The sequence below is a fragment of the Mus musculus genome, chromosome 11, assembly GCF_000001635.26.
Source record: "Mus musculus strain C57BL/6J chromosome 11, GRCm38.p6 C57BL/6J".
Classification (NCBI taxonomy): Eukaryota; Metazoa; Chordata; class Mammalia; order Rodentia; family Muridae; genus Mus; species Mus musculus.
This window is the reverse complement of record NC_000077.6, coordinates 106,017,968-106,035,894: the sequence shown is the minus strand read 5'-3', so window position 1 is coordinate 106,035,894 and position 17,927 is coordinate 106,017,968. Positions and strand designations below refer to the sequence as shown.

General features: G+C 49.6%; 1 protein-coding gene and 1 long non-coding RNA gene across 19 annotated transcripts in view; one reads left to right on the top strand and one right to left on the bottom strand.

Moving 5' to 3' along the window:
• Positions 1–299: 299 nt before the first annotated feature.
• The window catches only part of Kcnh6 (potassium voltage-gated channel, subfamily H (eag-related), member 6), a 27,552-nt gene continuing 9,924 nt past the window's right edge, over positions 300–17,927 (bottom strand). Inside the window, exons 6-13 of one of the 14 annotated variants that reach the window (XR_388374.3) lie at positions 16,860–17,143; positions 15,574–15,773; positions 15,152–15,404; positions 11,977–12,170; positions 10,017–10,101; positions 9,023–9,179; positions 8,158–8,338; positions 300–2,890 (exon numbers count right to left, since the gene is read on the bottom strand). Coding sequence is in view for 6 of the 14 variants with exons in the window: in XM_006532551.4 (XP_006532614.1) it covers positions 1,831–2,112; positions 8,158–8,338; positions 9,023–9,179; positions 10,017–10,101; positions 11,977–12,170; positions 15,152–15,404; positions 15,574–15,773; positions 16,744–17,143 (1,752 nt within the window). In the remaining 8 variants the exon portion in view is untranslated. The other 13 variants (XR_003949357.1, XR_388373.3, XR_001779926.2 and 10 more) reach the window with 13 other exon arrangements.
• Positions 15,155–17,927, top strand: part of Gm35971 — a 26,368-nt gene continuing 23,595 nt past the window's right edge. For all 5 annotated transcript variants that reach the window (XR_880254.3, XR_389081.4, XR_003949782.1 and 2 more), the window contains exon 1: positions 15,155–15,417. This is a non-coding gene — a long non-coding RNA (predicted gene, 35971). The remainder of the gene's footprint in view (positions 15,418–17,927) is intronic.

Genomic DNA, 17,927 nt, shown 5'->3' with positions numbered 1-17,927 from the left:
AATACAATTTTTAATGGATACAAACACTTGGAAGCCTTGAGGGACAATAGTATACACTTATCAACCATCTTTTAGTAATGGCCACCTGTATGAACAAGTCTACTGGGCACTTTTATTTTTACATAGAGCCTAGGCATGGTGTTACACACCTCTAATCCAGCTCTTGGGAGGTAGAGTCAGGAGAACCAGAAAGTCACTCTTATCCTGGGCTACAGAGCCAATTAGAGGCAGCCTGGGCTAGTTGAGAATCTGTTTCAAAATAATAAAAGTTAAAAGAAAATTAACTGGATACCTAGGTGTGTATTTTATTGAAACGTTTTATTTCTGTGCATATCAGGAAATTTGGTCCATAGTTTTCTATTGGTTACATCATTTCTGATTTTTCAGTGGGTTAATAATGGTCTTGTAGTACAATCTTAGCGGAGGTCTATCTATCTATTTTACGGAACAGGTCTTTTTTGTTTTGTTTTGTTTTTTCGAGACAGGGTTTCTCTGTATAGCCCTGGCTGTCCTGGAACTCACTTTGTAGACCAGGCTGGCCTTGAACTCAGAAATCCGCCTGTCTCTGCCTCCTGAGTGCTGGGATTAAAGGCATGCGCCACCACGCCCAACAGAAAAGTTAACTTTAACGTTTTAGCTTGTATAAACACTTGCGAATGTGTGCTCATAAACTCACTAACAGACTCTGGGGCATCAAATAGAAATTGCAAAAGGAAGGAAAAATGGGCTGAGGAGGACAGATTAGAATTATCTGACAAGCAACGATGTTTTAACAGGTCTCTCAAGCGAGGCAGTGTGGGTTGAAACCGTGTTCTCCTTTTTCTAGTGTGTTGAGTTTAACTTTTTATTGAAATGTCATTTACATATGGGAGCACACATGTTTTTCTAACCGGAACACATCACCAGAGCAGAAAGCAAATACTGACGTGCCCAGAAGGCCTGCTCACACTCTGGTAAGTGCCATAGTCTCTCTGCTACTGACCCAAGACCTTTCATATGAGGATAGTAAAACCAACTTCCTAAGGCTATTCTACGGGTTAGAAGGACAACCATGTGCAGGAGAGGATGGTGGAGGGCTGGACAAACACCGTCTCTGGCCATGATTCTCTGTGGACACTTAGGAGGCTGAGTCTGTTTCCCTTCAGCTGGAGACAGCTTCAGGCTGTGGAGCCCCTGCTCCTAGCTGAGACACCTTCAGGTCTCCAACAGGTTGGGTGCGGGAAGGGTTTGGAGAAGGTCCCAGCATAGGCACGGACCTGAGGATGTTCGGGTGGGTTACACACCTAGCCCAACATGAAATGTTCAAGGCTTTATTAGTTATGTGGTACTGCATGTCCCAGATATCGTTATGGGACTCTCGGGGGCTGAGGGGCTGAGGGCTGCAGCTCTTTCTTTTATGTCCACCACAGAGGAAACCTCTAATTCCAGCCATATTAGAGGCTTTTGGTAAAGATCTGGTCAACCCTGGCCTTGGGTCTGAGCTTTGGAGGCAGAGGGTGGTTCTGATCATGTGCGGCCCCAAGCAAGACTCTCCCGAAGACCCGAAGCATCTCTCTTCTCCACTGACTCTTACATCCTGTGAGCTACCCCTGAGCAGCCCTCTGCCTGGCTTGCTGACTATAGGGACTCCCAGGGAGGCTGGGCCAAGTCCCAGGCCTCTCTGCTCAGGCCATCCTGGTCACCTGGTTCAGCAGTCTGCAGTTTTTCAGAGAAAATGGTTTTCAGAGTTTTATGGGAGAGCTGTCTGGCCCTCCATGGAAGGGGGCTTAACTCTCACCTCGCTGTATTTAAATTCCCTCATGGTAGCTTTTATCCCGGGGTCTAAAGGGCCTAACTCCTTGTGAATCCAGGATCTGAACCGTGTCTCTGGAATTCCAGCTGCTTGGGAACGGAGCTGAGGTGTTCAGGGAGGGAGGAAAAGTGGGGACCACCCAGTCCCTGTACTTCCAGGGGACACAGAGGTGAGGCCAGAGGTGACAGGAGCCCCTTGGGCTGCTCTTGTTCTGAGGACGGCACCAGAGATTTGTCCATTGCCGCGGCCACGTGAGGTATCCTGGGGGAGAAATTCCTGGGCATCCGGATATGTTTGTCCAAATCACCATAGCTTAGGGTCTGGGAGAAAGGCAAAAGGAAAGAGGGTATATTGTGTATGGAGTCCCACCCCTATCTCCAGGTCGGGCTGGATATTTTCTCATTGTGGTGTGTGTGTGTGTGTGTGTGTGTGTGTTGTGCGTGTGTGTGCACCAGTGCATGCATGCATAAGTCAAGTACATGTGGAAGCCAGTGATCAGTCTCAGATGTTGTTGATTAGGAGATGTCTGTCTTGCTTTTGTGTGTGGGAAGCCGCCCCCACATTCGCCGTCACAAGATGGCGCTGACATCCTGTGTTCTAAGTTGGTAAACAAATAATCTGCGCATGAGCCAAGGGTATTTACGACCACTTGTACTCTGTTTTTCCCGTGAACGTCAGCTCGGCCATGGGCTGCAGCCAATCAGGGAGTGATGCGCCCTAGGCAATGGTTGTTCTCTTTAAAGAGGGAAGGGGTTTTCGTTTTCTCTCTCTTGCTTCTTGCTCTCTCTTGCTTCCCTCTCTTGCTTCTTACACTCTGGCCCGATAAAGATATAAGCAATAAAGCTTTGCCGTAGAAGATTCTGGTTGTTGTGTTCTTCCTGGCCGGTCGTGAGAACGCGTCGAATAACAATTGGTGCCGAATTCCGGGACGAGAAAAAACTCCGGACTGGCGCAGGAGGGATACTTCATTTCAGAAGCAGAACTACGGATCACGTTTATAAAGGTTCCCGTAACACAGACTGTTGAGAAGGATTCAACTGCCGAATTCAGAACTCATCAGCTGGGGAACGACGGTGATAAAGGTTCCCGTAAAGCAGACTGTTAAGAAGGATTCAACTGTATGAATTCAGAACTTTTCAGCTGGGGAACGAGGTAAGTCTGATCTTGAACTTTCTAAGGAAATTCAAGACAGTCTATCAGAAGTAAAGTGGAAAATGGCTTTACAAGTTAGGTTTGGCCTTGAATTTTTTCTGGTGTTAGGAGCCCTTTTGTTCCTTTTCACATGTTATATAGTGCTTAAGATAGGGCTGAAAATTCTAGAGGAAATTCAGGACAGTCTATCAGAAGTAAAGCGGGGAGAGAGAGTAGGAGCAAGGAGAAACGGTAAGTATACAGGCCTTTCCAAGGGTCTTGAACCCGAGGAAAAGTTAAGGTCAGGTAGGAATACCTGGGGAGAGATTAGAAGGAAGAAAAAGAAAAAAGAAAAGAAAAAAGATCAATTAGCGGAGGTCTCTAGGAGATACTCGTCACTAGATGAGCTCAGGAAGCCAGCTCTTAGTAACTCTGAAGCAAGTGAAGAATCCTCCTCTGAGGAAACAGACTGGGAGAAAAAAGCGGCTCATTATGAAAGAAAAGGATACCAGCCGCCAAGTAAAGTGCTAACTAGTCATTTAAGGAAAAAGCCAAAAGCGGCTGGCGAAGGCCAGTTTGCTAATTGGCCTCAGGGCAATCGGCTACCAGGTGCACTCCCGCCCTATGCGGAGTCCCCGCCCTGCGTAGTGCGTCAGCCCGTAGTGCGTCAGCAATGCGCAGAGGGGCAGTGCGCAGAGAGGCAGTGCGCAGACTCATTCATTCCCCGAGAGGAACAAAAGAAAATAGAACAGGCATTTCCAGTCTTTGAAGGAGCCGAGGGTGGGCGTGTCCACGCTCCGGTAGAATACGTACAGATTAAGGAAATTGCCGAGTCGGTTCGTAAATACGGAACCAATGCTAATTTCACCTTGGTGCAGTTAGACAGGCTCGCTGGTATGGCACTAACGCCTGCTGATTGGCAGACGGTTGTAAAAGCCGCTCTTCCTAGTATGGGCAAATATATGGAATGGAAAGCGCTTTGGCACGAAGCGGCACAGGCGCAGGCCCGAGCAAACGCTGCTGCTTTAACTCCAGAGCAGAGAGATTGGACTTTTGACTTGTTAACGGGTCAGAGAGCTTATTCTGCTGAACCTGATAAGAGGTATCAATGGAAGATCTTACCACAGGGAATGTCCAATAGTCCTACAATGTGCCAGCTTTATATACAAGAAGCTCTTTTGCCAGTGAGGGAACAATTCCCCTCTTTAATTTTGCTCCTTTACATGGATGACATCCTCCTGTGCCATAAAGACCTTACCATGCTACAAAAGGCATATCCTTTTCTACTTAAAACTTTAAGTCAGTGGGGTTTACAGATAGCCACAGAAAAGGTCCAAATTTCTGATACAGGACAATTCTTGGGCTCTGTGGTGTCCCCAGATAAGATTGTGCCCCAAAAGGTAGAGATAAGAAGAGATCACCTCCATACCTTAAATGATTTTCAAAAGCTGTTGGGAGATATTAATTGGCTCAGACCCTTTTTAAAGATTCCTTCCGCTGAGTTAAGGCCTTTGTTTAGTATTTTAGAAGGAGATCCTCATATCTCCTCCCCTAGGACTCTTACTCTAGCTGCTAACCAGGCCTTACAAAAAGTGGAAAAGGCCTTACAGAATGCACAATTACAACGTATTGAGGATTCGCAGCCTTTCAGTTTGTGTGTCTTTAAGACAGCACAATTGCCAACTGCAGTTTTGTGGCAAAATGGGCCATTGTTGTGGATCCATCCAAACGTATCCCCAGCTAAAATAATAGATTGGTATCCTGATGCAATTGCACAGCTTGCCCTTAAAGGCCTAAAAGCAGCAATCACCCACTTTGGGCAAAGTCCATATCTTTTAATTGTACCTTATACCGCTGCACAGGTTCAAACCTTGGCAGCCGCATCTAATGATTGGGCAGTTTTAGTTACCTCCTTTTCAGGAAAAATAGATAACCATTATCCAAAACATCCAATCTTACAGTTTGCCCAAAATCAATCTGTTGTGTTTCCACAAATAACAGTAAGAAACCCACTTAAAAATGGGATTGTGGTATATACTGATGGATCAAAAACTGGCATAGGTGCCTATGTGGCTAATGGTAAAGTGGTATCCAAACAGTATAATGAAAATTCACCTCAAGTGGTAGAATGTTTAGTGGTCTTAGAAGTTTTAAAAACCTTTTTAAAACCCCTTAATATTGTGTCAGATTCCTATTATGTGGTTAATGCAGTAAATCTTTTAGAAGTGGCTGGAGTGATTAAGCCTTCCAGTAGAGTTGCCAATATTTTTCAGCAGATACAATTAGTTTTGTTATCTAGAAGATCTCCTGTTTATATTACTCATGTTAGAGCCCACTCAGGCCTACCTGGCCCCATGGCTCTGGGAAATGATTTGGCAGATAAGGCCACTAAAGTGGTGGCTGCTGCCCTATCATCCCCGGTAGAGGCTGCAAGAAATTTTCATAATAATTTTCATGTGACGGCTGAAACATTACGCAGTCGTTTCTCCTTGACAAGAAAAGAAGCCCGTGACATTGTTACTCAATGTCAAAGCTGCTGTGAGTTCTTGCCAGTTCCTCATGTGGGAATTAACCCACGCGGTATTCGACCTCTACAGGTCTGGCAAATGGATGTTACACATGTTTCTTCCTTTGGAAAACTTCAATATCTCCATGTGTCCATTGACACATGTTCTGGCATCATGTTTGCCTCTCCGTTAACTGGAGAAAAAGCCTCACATGTGATTCAACATTGTCTTGAGGCATGGAGTGCTTGGGGGAAACCCAGACTCCTTAAGACTGATAATGGACCAGCTTATACGTCGCAAAAATTTCAGCAGTTCTGCCGTCAGATGGACGTAACCCACCTGACTGGACTTCCATACAACCCTCAAGGACAGGGTATTGTTGAGCGTGCGCATCGCACCCTCAAAGCCTATCTTATAAAACAGAAGAGGGGAACTTTTGAGGAGACTGTACCCCGAGCACCAAGAGTGTCGGTGTCTTTGGCACTCTTTACACTCAATTTTTTAAATATTGATGCTCATGGCCATACTGCGGCTGAACGTCATTGTTCAGAGCCAGATAGGCCCAATGAGATGGTTAAATGGAAAAATGTCCTTGATAATAAATGGTATGGCCCGGATCCTATCTTGATAAGATCCAGGGGAGCTATCTGTGTTTTCCCACAGAATGAAGACAACCCATTTTGGTTACCAGAAAGACTCACCCGAAAAATCCAGACTGACCAAGGGAATACTAATGTCCCTCGTCTTGGTGATGTCCAGGGCGTCAATAATAAAGAGAGAGCAGCGTTGGGGGATAATGTCGACATTTCCACTCCCAATGACGGTGATGTATAATGCTCAAGTATTCTCCTGTTTTTTTACCACTAACTGGGAACTGGGTTTGGCCTTAATTCAGACAGCCTTGGTTCTGTCTGGACAGGTCCAGATGACTGACACCATTAACACTTTGTCAGCCTCAGTGACTACAGTCATAGATGAACAGGCCTCAGCTAATGTCAAGATACAGAGAGGTCTCATGCTGGTTAATCAACTCATAGATCTTGTCCAGAAACAACTGGATGTATTATGACAAATAACTCAGCAGGGATGTGAACAAAAGTTTCCGGGATTGTGTGTTATTTCCATTCAGTATGTTAAATTTACTAGGACAGCTAATTTGTCAAAAAGTCTTTTTCAGTATATGTTACAGAATTGGATGGCTGAATTTAAACAGATCCTTCGAGAATTGAGACTTCAGGTCAACTCCACGCGCTTGGACCTGTTGCTGACCAAAGGATTACCCAATTGGATCTCCTCAGCATTTTCTTTCTTTAAAAAATTGGGTGGGATTAATATTATTTGGAGATACACTTTGCTGTGGATTAGTGTTGCTTCTTTGATTGGTCTGTAAGCTTAAGGCCCAAACTAAGAGAGACAAGGTGGTTATTGCCCAGGCGCTTGCAGGACTAGAACATGGAGCTTCCCCTGATATATCTATGCTTAGGCAATAGGTCGCTGGCCACTCAGCTCTTATATCTCACGAGGCTAGTCTCATTGCACGAGATAGAGTGAGTGCGCTTCAGCAGCCCGAGAGAGTTGCAAGGCTAAGCACTGCAATGGAAAGGCTCTGCGGCATATATGAGCCTATTCTAGGGAGACATGTCATCTTTCATGAAGGTTCAGTGTCCTAGTTCCCTTCCCCCAGGCAAAACGACACGGGAGCAGGTCAGGGTTGCTCTGGGTAAAAGCCTGTGAGCCTAAGAGCTAATCCTGTACATGGCTCCTTTACCTACACACTGGGGATTTGACCTCTATCTCCACTCTCATTAATATGGGTGGCCTATTTGCTCTTATTAAAAGAAAAAGGGGGAACTGTGGGAAGCCGCCCCCACATTCGCCGTCACAAGATGGCGCTGACATCCTGTGTTCTAAGTTGGTAAACAAATAATCTGCGCATGAGCCAAGGGTATTTACGACCACTTGTACTCTGTTTTTCCCGTGAACGTCAGCTCGGCCATGGGCTGCAGCCAATCAGGGAGTGATGCGCCCTAGGCAATGGTTGTTCTCTTTAAAGAGGGAAGGGGTTTTCGTTTTCTCTCTCTTGCTTCTTGCTCTCTCTTGCTTCCCTCTCTTGCTTCTTACACTCTGGCCCGATAAAGATATAAGCAATAAAGCTTTGCCGTAGAAGATTCTGGTTGTTGTGTTCTTCCTGGCCGGTCGTGAGAACGCGTCGAATAACATTTGTGACCTAGGGCTTGTCAATTAGACTAGACTAGCTGGCCAGTGGACCCTAGGGATCCACTTGTCTTTACCCGCCCCCCCACCCCAAGCCTTGAAATGACAAGTGTACACTCCCATGCCCAGCTTTTAGCATGGGTGGTGGGGGTCGAACCCAGGTCCTCACACTTGCATGGCAAGCCCGTTCCCAACTGAGCCATCTGTCCCAGGCCCCTAAGCTGGATATTGATCCACTTTGAGCTCTGGGATGGGAACCGGAAAGAGCTCCAACTGCTCCTCCTCAGGGAACTGGGGGGACCTGAGGGTCCTGTTAGATCTCCCCAAGCTGTGGAGTCTGTGATCACCGAGAGGGCTCTGCCAGCACCTGTCTAGGCTGCCCCAGTTGGGCGATGTCAAGCATAAACTGGGCAGCAGAAGACACAGCTTCTTACCCTGCCACAGACACCCTGAGGCTGAGCATCATCAGGGAATCAGGCAGCTGCCTTCAGGGAGACCCTGGGATCCCCTCACCTGTGCAGAGGGCAGATGTCCCACCAGAAGCATCGACTCTGAACTCTGAGTCACTGAAGTTTCAGGAAACAAGGCCAGGTCACTGGAGGCAGGGGCCCCCAAGATGTAGCCGGGGTGGCCCTGTGGATGCTGAAGTAGCTGTAGGATGCGGCTGAGGTCTGACGACACGCGGGACTCCAGTCTGCCAGACAAAGCACCATGGTCAAAGTCAGGGTTCTGGGAGCAGCTCAGATGTCAAAGATACCTCTCGAGTTTGTGACCCGACCTCTTCCTGTTGAGTGAAATGGTAGCCTGGGGCCTGCCTGAAGCAATTTTTCCCACTAGGATCCACACAGCCTTGCCCACTTAGCACATACTGTCTTTCATGACGCCAGGGGGTAGGCATGGTACATACCACATTCAGTCTTAATGAAGCTTTAATGTAGGTATATTCTAATTGTACCCATTTTATCGTATGGTGAAACTGAGGCACCAAGCTGTTAAGCTCAGAGCTTGCTCACATTCTAACTTATGAGCTGCTACACAGCTATGATTTTAACCCTCTTTGCCTTCAAGCTTTCTCTGTGCCATCCACAGGCAATCCATCTTTCCAAGAACCTCTGAAATTTGTTTCTGCACATGGATATATTTCCCTCCCCCCACAAGAAGCTTCCTTAGTATGTCCTAGAGTTTGCTGGGGGAAGCCATGCTAGGTCTTACGCTTAGGGATACAGAATTAGAAACTTAACCTAAATGGATCCTATTCTAAAACCCAGCCAGGCACCCAGCGATGCCCCTACGCTACCAGGAGGTGGCGCCCACACCCAGCTGACTCCCTTGCAGCACCCCACCCTTGCGGGGGGGGGGGGGGGAAGGGGGTTCTCACCTGTTCATCTGGGCTTGGAGCTGTTCTAACTTAAAGCCTAGCTCCCGAGGCCAGCAATCCAGCTTCTCTCGTGGGTTTGGGGGACTTGGGGGCATTTGCTGTAGCAATTCAGGCCAAAGCCCAGATGTGTCTGAAATGCTCAGGGAAGGGGCAGCACCTTCAGGAAGGAAGGGGACAACCTTTGCTACATCTGATTCCACAGGCCTGCCCCTTCTCACCAAAGCCCGTGTTGCTCCCTCTTCTTGTCTCGGGAACACAGTATAAGGAGTGGCTCTCCTTGCCTGGGTGCTCTGAGGACAAGGTCCTGTTCCTACGGAGGTCTGGCTTTCAGACCCCAACTGGAATATCCGTGGGAGGGGAGTTGGGAGCTTCAACTTCAATGGAGTGATAGGGGTGAGGACTTCTAGCTCTGGTCTTATTGCTCATAGAGCAAAGTCTGGAGAGGGACAGGAATCTCCTGGTACCTTGATACAGGACCTCAGGCACTTGGCTAGTACCCACCCTTAAAAGAACCACCCAGCAACTAGTACCTTGATACAGAAACTCAGGCACTTGGCTAGTACCCACCCTCAAAAGAAGCACCCAGCAACTAGTACCTTGATACAGGACCTCAGGCACTTGGCTAGTACCCACCCTCAAAGAAGCACACAGCAACTAGTACCTTGATACAGGACCTCAGGCACTTGGCTAGTACCCACCCTCAAAAGAAGCACCCAGCAACTAGTACCTTGATACAGGACCTCAGGCACTTGGCTAGTACCCATCCCTGAAAGAAGCACCCGGCAGCTAATGAGCTCTCCCTCTCTGACTCATAGGATACAGGCCAGCAGGGTTGGAGAAAAAGATAAAAGCTACTATCTCTTTGCCCAAGGAAGAATTTTTCCTTATCGCCTAGTGGCTGACACACCCTCTTCAAGGAGACTCAGAATAGTGGGGACATTAGAAGGGGATAAAGGCTGGACAAGACTCCTGGGTAGGGGCTGGCTGGACTCACCTGATTGGCTGTCATTGAGGAAGAAGCCTTGGGGGTCTTGGTTGCCTGGGGCCTGTCGGGGTGTTGAGTGGAGACCCCCATCTGCCTTGTAGGGAACAAGAGCAACAAGTGACAGGGACCAGGGCTGGGACAGGGTCTCTTTCTTTGTTCCTCCCTGTCCCCAAGGTCCCCTCTGTGACCCTTGTCACCGGCTGAGTGAGAAAGTAGAAACAGGCATGTAGACACCCCAGGGAAACTTGGAAGCTTCCTGCAGACTCTTTCCTAAGAGGCTCGCAGGCAGGTCAACAGGCCTGGAGGTGATGACCTTAGCCCACGTAACCAAGTAGAATCCCCCGGGAAAGTCTTGGGAGGCAGATTTAAGAGCAGCGAGCCTTGAGGGTGGATGGCAGCCGGGCTCCTCCCTGCCTGCCTTTTCTCTATTGTCCTAGTGGCCCACACCCCAGCATGGGACAGTCGGTAAGAAGTGTCTCTTGGTGAACACTGGGTCAGGAATCTTCAGTCCACTCTAGCGCTACCCATGGTAGCATTTTTGTCTACAACCTTTCTGGTACCATGAGACTCCAGGGCACTGTGGGGCTACAGTTGACTCTGGCTAATTAAGACCATGAAAACCATCTCCCTTCTACCCGAGTGTCCATCCACTGGACACAAAGGCCACCAGCTGGCTCCCAGTAGTGAGTCCAACAAAGCAGGGTGCTTTGTGGGGGGGGGACCTCTTATGCAGTTCAAGGGAACAGAGAGTCACAGAGGCTACAGCATGGGGAGGGACAACCAACCTTGGCCCCACAGTCTAGAAGCTGTATGCCACCTAGGCTGTGAGAGCACTTCTCTGGAAGCTGAGGGACAGGGGTCAAGGTTCAGTGTTTCCCTGTGTTTCTTACTGGCCGATTTCAGACTCTTCCTCCAGGAAGACCTCTGAACTTCCATTGAACAAGTAATGTCCACCTTCCTTGGCAAACTTGATGTGATAGCTAGTTTCACCTCAACTTGTCACAAGCTAACGTCATCTGGGAAGAGGGAAACTCAACTGAGAAAAAGCGCCCCCCGCCATCAGATGGACCGAGGGAAAGCCTATGGCATGTTTTCCCGATTGACATGGGAGGACCCAGCTCATGGCAGGGGGTGCCACCCCTGGGCTGGTGGTCCTGCGTGCTACATGAAAGCAGGCTGGGCAAGTCATGTGAACAAGGGAGCGAGTAGCATCCCCCATGGCCTCCGCATCTGCTCCTGATTCTAGGTTCCTGCCTTAAGTTCCTGCCCTGACTTTCTTGGATGATGGACTACAAGCAGTAATGAAATAAACCCTTCTCTCCCCAACCTGTTTTTGGTCATGGTGTTTTATCACAGCAATAGTAACCCCAAGACATTGGAGTACCCCGGAAATTGGCTCTTACGTGCCCTTGTGGCTTTGCCTCTTTAAATGAGCGGTGTTTTATTTCTCCTGGACTGCTGAGTAATAAGCTTAAGAGGCAGTTGCACCCCCATGCCTGGCATCGTGAGTCCTCTGGGATCCCATCTTTTTAACTTAGCGCCCTGTGATGTGAAAGCCTGCGTTTTAAGGCCAGACAATTTGAATCCACATTTTGGCTCAGCCTTTTACTAGCCATATGGCTCTGGCCAATTAACTTACCCTCTCCGGTGCTCAGTTTATTCATTTAGATAATGGCGATAAGAAAATCCCACGCAAGGGCAGGACTAAAACAACCCGAGAGAAGCCCAGGATTTAGCTCGCAGTAGCTGCTCATTAAATGGGAGCCATCACTATAGTTAGTGGTGTGTTTGTGCATAGTGGGTACAGAAGTATCCCAGCAAAGGATGCACGAGGAGTTGAAGGGAAGAGGTAGTGGTCAGATGAGTCCCTCAACCAGGCAAAACAAGTCCTTAGCAGGCTGCCTGGGTGCTACCCACAACCAGCTCTCCGTGAACCATCGCAACCCCGGCCCCACAGGCCCAGACTCACGTCCCGCAGGTTGAAGGTGACCTCTAGCTTATTCCAGAAGGTATCTGCAAAGGCGGGGTACATGTCCAGCACCTCCAGCAGGTCTGCTCGATGGATCTTGTGCAGGTCGCAGTAGGTCAGGGCACGCACATCGGCGCTTGATTTGCCTGGTCTGGCATGGAGACTGGCAGGCTCCCCAAAGATGTCATTCTTCCCTGCCAGCCAGAAGGATGGTGGTCCCTCCGGGGTCTGGCTTCCTTATGAAGACCTTCTCTCGGGGCCCCATTGACTGTGATCTTCCTACCTCCCACCTCAGAGATCCCACCGAGCTGGGGCCTGGTGCTGAGGGGGTCTGAGGACAGGACTGCATGTGCTGGCATGATGAGGGAGGCCAGTCAGCAGTTCCACAAAAATTCCCCCAGAGCTGCTCTGTCCCGACAACATAGGATCTCTTTTTGTCTTAGCCTCTCAGAACCACCTCCCACCAGAAGGCCCTTTGGTTTGCCTACACCCTTCAGTACAGTTCCCATTCTGGCCAGGGGACAGTAGGCAGTCAGGGGCACTAGAAGTCCCTTGCTCAATTTCCTTCTGCTCCCCTTGACCCACTGACACTATGGAGTAGGGGACAGAGGATCCAAGGACTAAAGCTCCCAGCTTTCCCAGGTAGGACCCGGAGCTTCTGTTTCTTGGTCTCCTTACTCTCCATTGTACAAACATGGAACCAGCGTGCCCCTGGCAGAGCAACCCTGGGAAGCTACCTCCCTGTCTGTGAGTGTCTTCAACCCTCAGATGGGCATAACAATGTCACCTACTCCACTGGACTGTTTGCAGGGGCAGAGGTGGTGATGTTTAAGATAGTATCCCTCTAAGCTAGAGGCCCCAGCGTAGGTCAATGCATGATACAAGGAGAGATGGAGGTCACAGGGTAGACACAGGGTAGACAGCCAAGTTAGCTGATGTAAGCACAAGGTCCTTGCAGAGCCAGGAGCTATGCTGGCACTAGGATATAAACATGAGTATGAGAGTCTCCCACAAGGAGCCCCTCAAATCCCTAATAGGCAGGTACTTGGGTTGTCAAGGTTACAGAATAATGTATCTTAGAAGCAGATGCAACCAAGAGCTCTGGCCCATGAGGGGATCAAGGAGAGCAGGGAGGCAGGGCTTTCAGAAGGAATAAAATTCCAAGAGAAGGACAAGACCCCCAGGAGGAAAGGACCTGTATAGCCACGTCTGGGGGCAAAGAGACCAGAGTCACAAGTGCCATAGGCCTTGGTTTCTTTGACACTTCCTGCCCCCAGGAAAGCCCAGCTTTCTCAGCCTTGTAACACTGTACAAGGGACACTAATAGTTCAGCAGAGGAGAACAGGATGGAAAATCATTCCTGGACAGGATGGGGCTGAGGCTCAGAGATAGAAGGGACTTGCCAGGGTCACACGTGACATTCTGAACTCGACATTGATATCTTCTAGGTAATGTGATATCGACCTTCGCTTTTTAACACATGAAAAATTGTGATCTAATGTCTCCTTCTACTCAGGACAAGATGAGAGGATTTCTTGTCTCTCACTGGAACTTAAATTGGACCATCTTCTTAATTATTAATATTAATTACCCGTCCCCTGTGGGTGGCATTTGTAACGTGGCTTGGGAGAAGGTACTCACAGGGGAGTCCATGCTGTAGGTCAGCCTGGAGAATGACCGCATCTGCCTTGACAGGGGCAGGATGGGTTCTGGAGACAGAATGGCAGTGTGACAGAAGAGCGGAGTCATGGGGTGATGAGAAATAGTTGTCTAGCTTGGGCACGGAGTACCAGGGGACAGAGACAGGACTCACAGGGTGACTCGATTGGGTGGAACCATGGGTTTACCTTTGTCCCATAGGGACCTAGCAAAGGGTTCTGAGTGGACGAGGAATCTGTGCAGATGTGTAACCCTTGGCTGTTGGGAGGCTGAAGTAGTGAGGATGTGCCTGATGCGAGGCCTCAGGAAGGGAGCTCCTGACACCTGCCCGGGAGGGCCAGACCAGTGGAGGCTGGTACAGAAAGCATAACTATCAGTAAAGGAAACAACGCTCTGTATGTGACTGGATGGGGGCAGAGGACAGGAAACTGGCAGGCTGTTCCTGTGGTTGGCTTCAGCCCAGACAGTGGAAGGACAGGGAACAAGGCTGCCTTTGAGGGAAAGTGATGGTGTCAAGTTGGAATCTGTTGTACTTGGTTTGGCTTTTTAAAATCAATCAGTCCATCTGTCTGTCCGTCCATCCATCCATCTGTCTGCCTACCTATCTATTTTGACAGGCTCTCGTAGAGCCCAGGCTAGCTTCGAGTGTATCTCGCTATGCCTGATGAACGGAGCATCTTAGACAAGCACTGTACCAACTGGGCCATATTCCCAGCACTCTGCCTGTTTTGCTCTAAGGAGAAATGGGGGCTAGGACACATCTCTGGGGACCCTTGAGGCTCAGGCTATAGGAGCAAGGGGCTGGCCCGGGTGAGGCTGTGAAGTGAGAAGAAAGCAGAAAGCCAGCTGCCACGAGTAACCAGGCACTGAGGGCAGGGTAATGGAGAAAGGTGGGCAGAGCAGGCTGGGAGAGAACCCGTCATGGAGATCAGGCTCCACCAACATGACTGAAGTTAGAGATGGAGACTTGGGGTCAAGGGCTAGGAAGATGCAAATAGAAGAGAGGACTTGAAGTCAAGTGACTTGCTGAAGGTCACTTGACAGGCAGAGAGCTGGATTAAGGATTCTTTGAGGTGGGTTTAAAACTCTCTGAGGCCAGCAAGACTCTGTAAATTAAAGGGCTTTATAACCCTGACAACCTAGTGTGATTGCCAGAATCTGCAAGGTGGAAGGGACAGACAAGTTGTTCTGTAACCTCTGCTGTCACAGCGTTCTGTGTGGTGTCCCTGCCCAATGAATAACTTAATATTTATCTTTTTAAAAAATCTTTACTGTTGTTGTTTTGTTTTGTTTTGCTTTTCAAAAAAGGGTTTCTCTGTGTAGCTCTGGTTATCCTAGAACTCGCTCTGTAGAGAGATCAGCCTGCTGAGTGCTGGGACTGAAGACAAGAGCCACCACTACCTGGCAACATCCAGGAATCTGAGCAACACCATTGTTATGGATACTCATTAGGAAGAAGGCGACCCAGTAGGGCCTCTCCAGCCTCAAGCCCCTTCGTCAGCCCTACCCGACCCACCTAGAATGGCCACGACCACGTCATCGCGCAGGATCTCGATGGAGCCGCGGGAGATGAAGTAGAGAGTGGAAAGCACGTCGCCCAGGTGCACCAGCGTGTCCCCAGGCGGCGCGTGCGTGGTCTTGAACTTGACGGCGAGCGCGCGCAGGCACCCCTTGCTGGCGCCGCGGAAGGCGGGGCAGTGCTGCAACAGAGCGCGGTGCAGGTGCAGGCAGATGTCCGCCTGCAGGCACTCAGGGAAGCCTTTCAGCACCTGCGGGTGTGGGGTATGGCGAGTCTCTCCGGGCGCAGCAAGGGCTGTGGGTGTTGTGTTTGGGTAGAAGGGTGGGGAGCGGGGGCACACTGCACCGGGCTCTGGATCTCCCCTAGGGCATGAGGCAGCTGGTGGCCCACCCACTCCCCATCAGGGCTGCAGGGCTCACCGCGTTCATGTCGATGCCATTGGTGTAGGACCAGGCGTGCTGGAAATACTCTTCCAGGCGCTGCCTCAGTGGGTTGGGGATCTGGTGGAAGCGGATGAACTCCTTGACCCGCAGCATCTGAGTGTGGTAGCGAGCCGTGCCTGAGTACAGGCGCTGGATGATGGCCGACACGTTGCCAAAGATGCTGGCGTACATAAGTGCTGGGGGCGGGGCGAGATGAGAAGGAGGAGTTCCCGGGTGACTCCTGACCTCCTAATCTCGACAGGACCCCAGGGAAGGGCTCTCTTTTTCCATGGTGATAGCACATGGGACACAAGGGACAAAAGCCCCTGGGCTACCTGCCCTTCTGCCTTTCTCACTCTGCTTGTGCCCCCAGGCTTCTTCGGGACTCAGGCTAGACTTTTTTTGAGGAAAGAACTAGGGTGATGGTGTTTTGCTTTGTTTTCAGATTCAGATTTGTTTTCGCCTTCAAGTTGCAAAAATATAATACAGGGAAAACTAACTCTCTCTCTCTCTCTCTCTCTCTCTCTCTCTCTCTCTCGTTATCACCCCTCCCATCCCCTTTTCTTGTTTTTGTTTTTCTAAATACTCTGAACATGACAACCTAATGTGTAAATTTCCACACCATCTCTAGGGTTCTGAAAGCAAGTGTTATGGAAGGCAGGAAGCTCTGTGCAGAGACTGTGAGCTCTCGGTCTTCTAGCCGACCCCTGGGCTGACCTTGGGGCTAGAGACTTCCTAGCTGTGGGTCTCCAGCAGGTTAAGACCTTTGGCTTCTACTCTGGAAACTGGGCTCCTAAGAGAATTTGACCTGAACTTCTGTGATTTGCTTAAAGGAGTTGGCTGGCCTGTTACCATCTGCATTATTTTTGTTTGTTTGTTTGTTTGTTTGTTTGTTGTTTTTGAGACAAGGCCCCTCTGTAGCCCTGGCTATCCTGGAACTAGCTCTGTAGACCAGGCTGGCCTCGAACTCTCTCTGTCTCCCAAGTGCTGGAACTAAAGGCATATACCACCATCTAAATTTTTAAAATAATTTTTTTAAACAAGAGCTCTTTATGTCCTGTAAATGACCTGTCCTAGAGCAATGTCTATGAGTGGTACACACGTATACACAAATCTGCATGCCGCTGTTTTGGGGAAGTACCCTGTATAACCCAAAGTCCCACTCACAGCCAATGAGCATGACGCAGATAGAGAAGACCTTCTCAGAGTTGGTGTTGGGTGACACATTGCCGAAGCCCACACTAGTGAGGCTGCTGAAGGTGAAGTAGAGGGCGGTGACATACTTGTCTTGGACAGAGGGTCCCGAGGCTGGGTCGCTGCCGTTATAGTGCTTGCCAAGCTGCGCGCCCAGGCTGTCCAGCCAACCAATCTTGGGCTCCAAGTAGGGTCGCTCCACATTGCCGATGGCGTACCAGATACAGGCCAGCCAGTGCGCAATGAGCGCAAAAGTACACATGAGCAGGAAGAGTACGGCGGCCCCGTATTCAGAATAGCGGTCCAGCTTCCGGGCCACGCGCACCAGCCGTAGGAGGCGCGCCGTCTTCAGTAACCCGATCAGGGTGGTGGTCTAGGGACAGAGAAAGTCAGGGTCAGCTCTCGAAAGGGTATATTCAAGCTTAAGTTTGTTCTATTTGTTATCACACAGTCATCCCACAAACACTCAGGAAAGCCGCAGGCACTTGGCCGTGAAATGTAAGAAAGAAGCTCAAGGATTTCTCAGGCAAAGTGTAGAGCAATGTTCGGGTCGCTAGGAGAGAAACCCCATGGGAGCAAGGAGGGAGAGATCAAGTCTGCAGAAGCAGGTCAGGGAAGGCTTCATAGAGATGGCATAGAGTACATCGTTGAGAATGAAGGGGGCTGGAGAGATGGCTCAGCAGTTAGGAGCACTGACTGCTCTTCCAAGGGTCCTGAGTTCAATTCCCAGCAACCACATGGTGGCTCACAACCATCTGCAATGGTGTGTCTGAAGAGAGCAACAGTATACTCAAATAGAAGAGGAGGGAGGAGGGAGGAGGGAGGAGGGAGGAGGGAGGAGGGAGGAGGGAGGAGGGAGGAGGGAGGTTTTTGGTGCGGGACCACAGAGGTATGGGGGTATAAAGTGCTATGGCCCATATGGAAATCAACCATGACCCTTGCACCTGAAGAGTGGGAGGTGACAGACAGTGAGAAAGGAGTCTGGGGAGGTGTGTATGGCTGCCCCAGTGGTCTGAGGATCCATGAAGATCTTGGTTTTAACTTCAAAGGCTATGGAAAGTCCCGAGGGAGGAATGGCAGGGCTGGGTAAGAGATCTGAGACTTGCCTGTGTAGAGGGGACAAAACCTGGGAGCAAGGCAGGGATGAAGTCTACTCT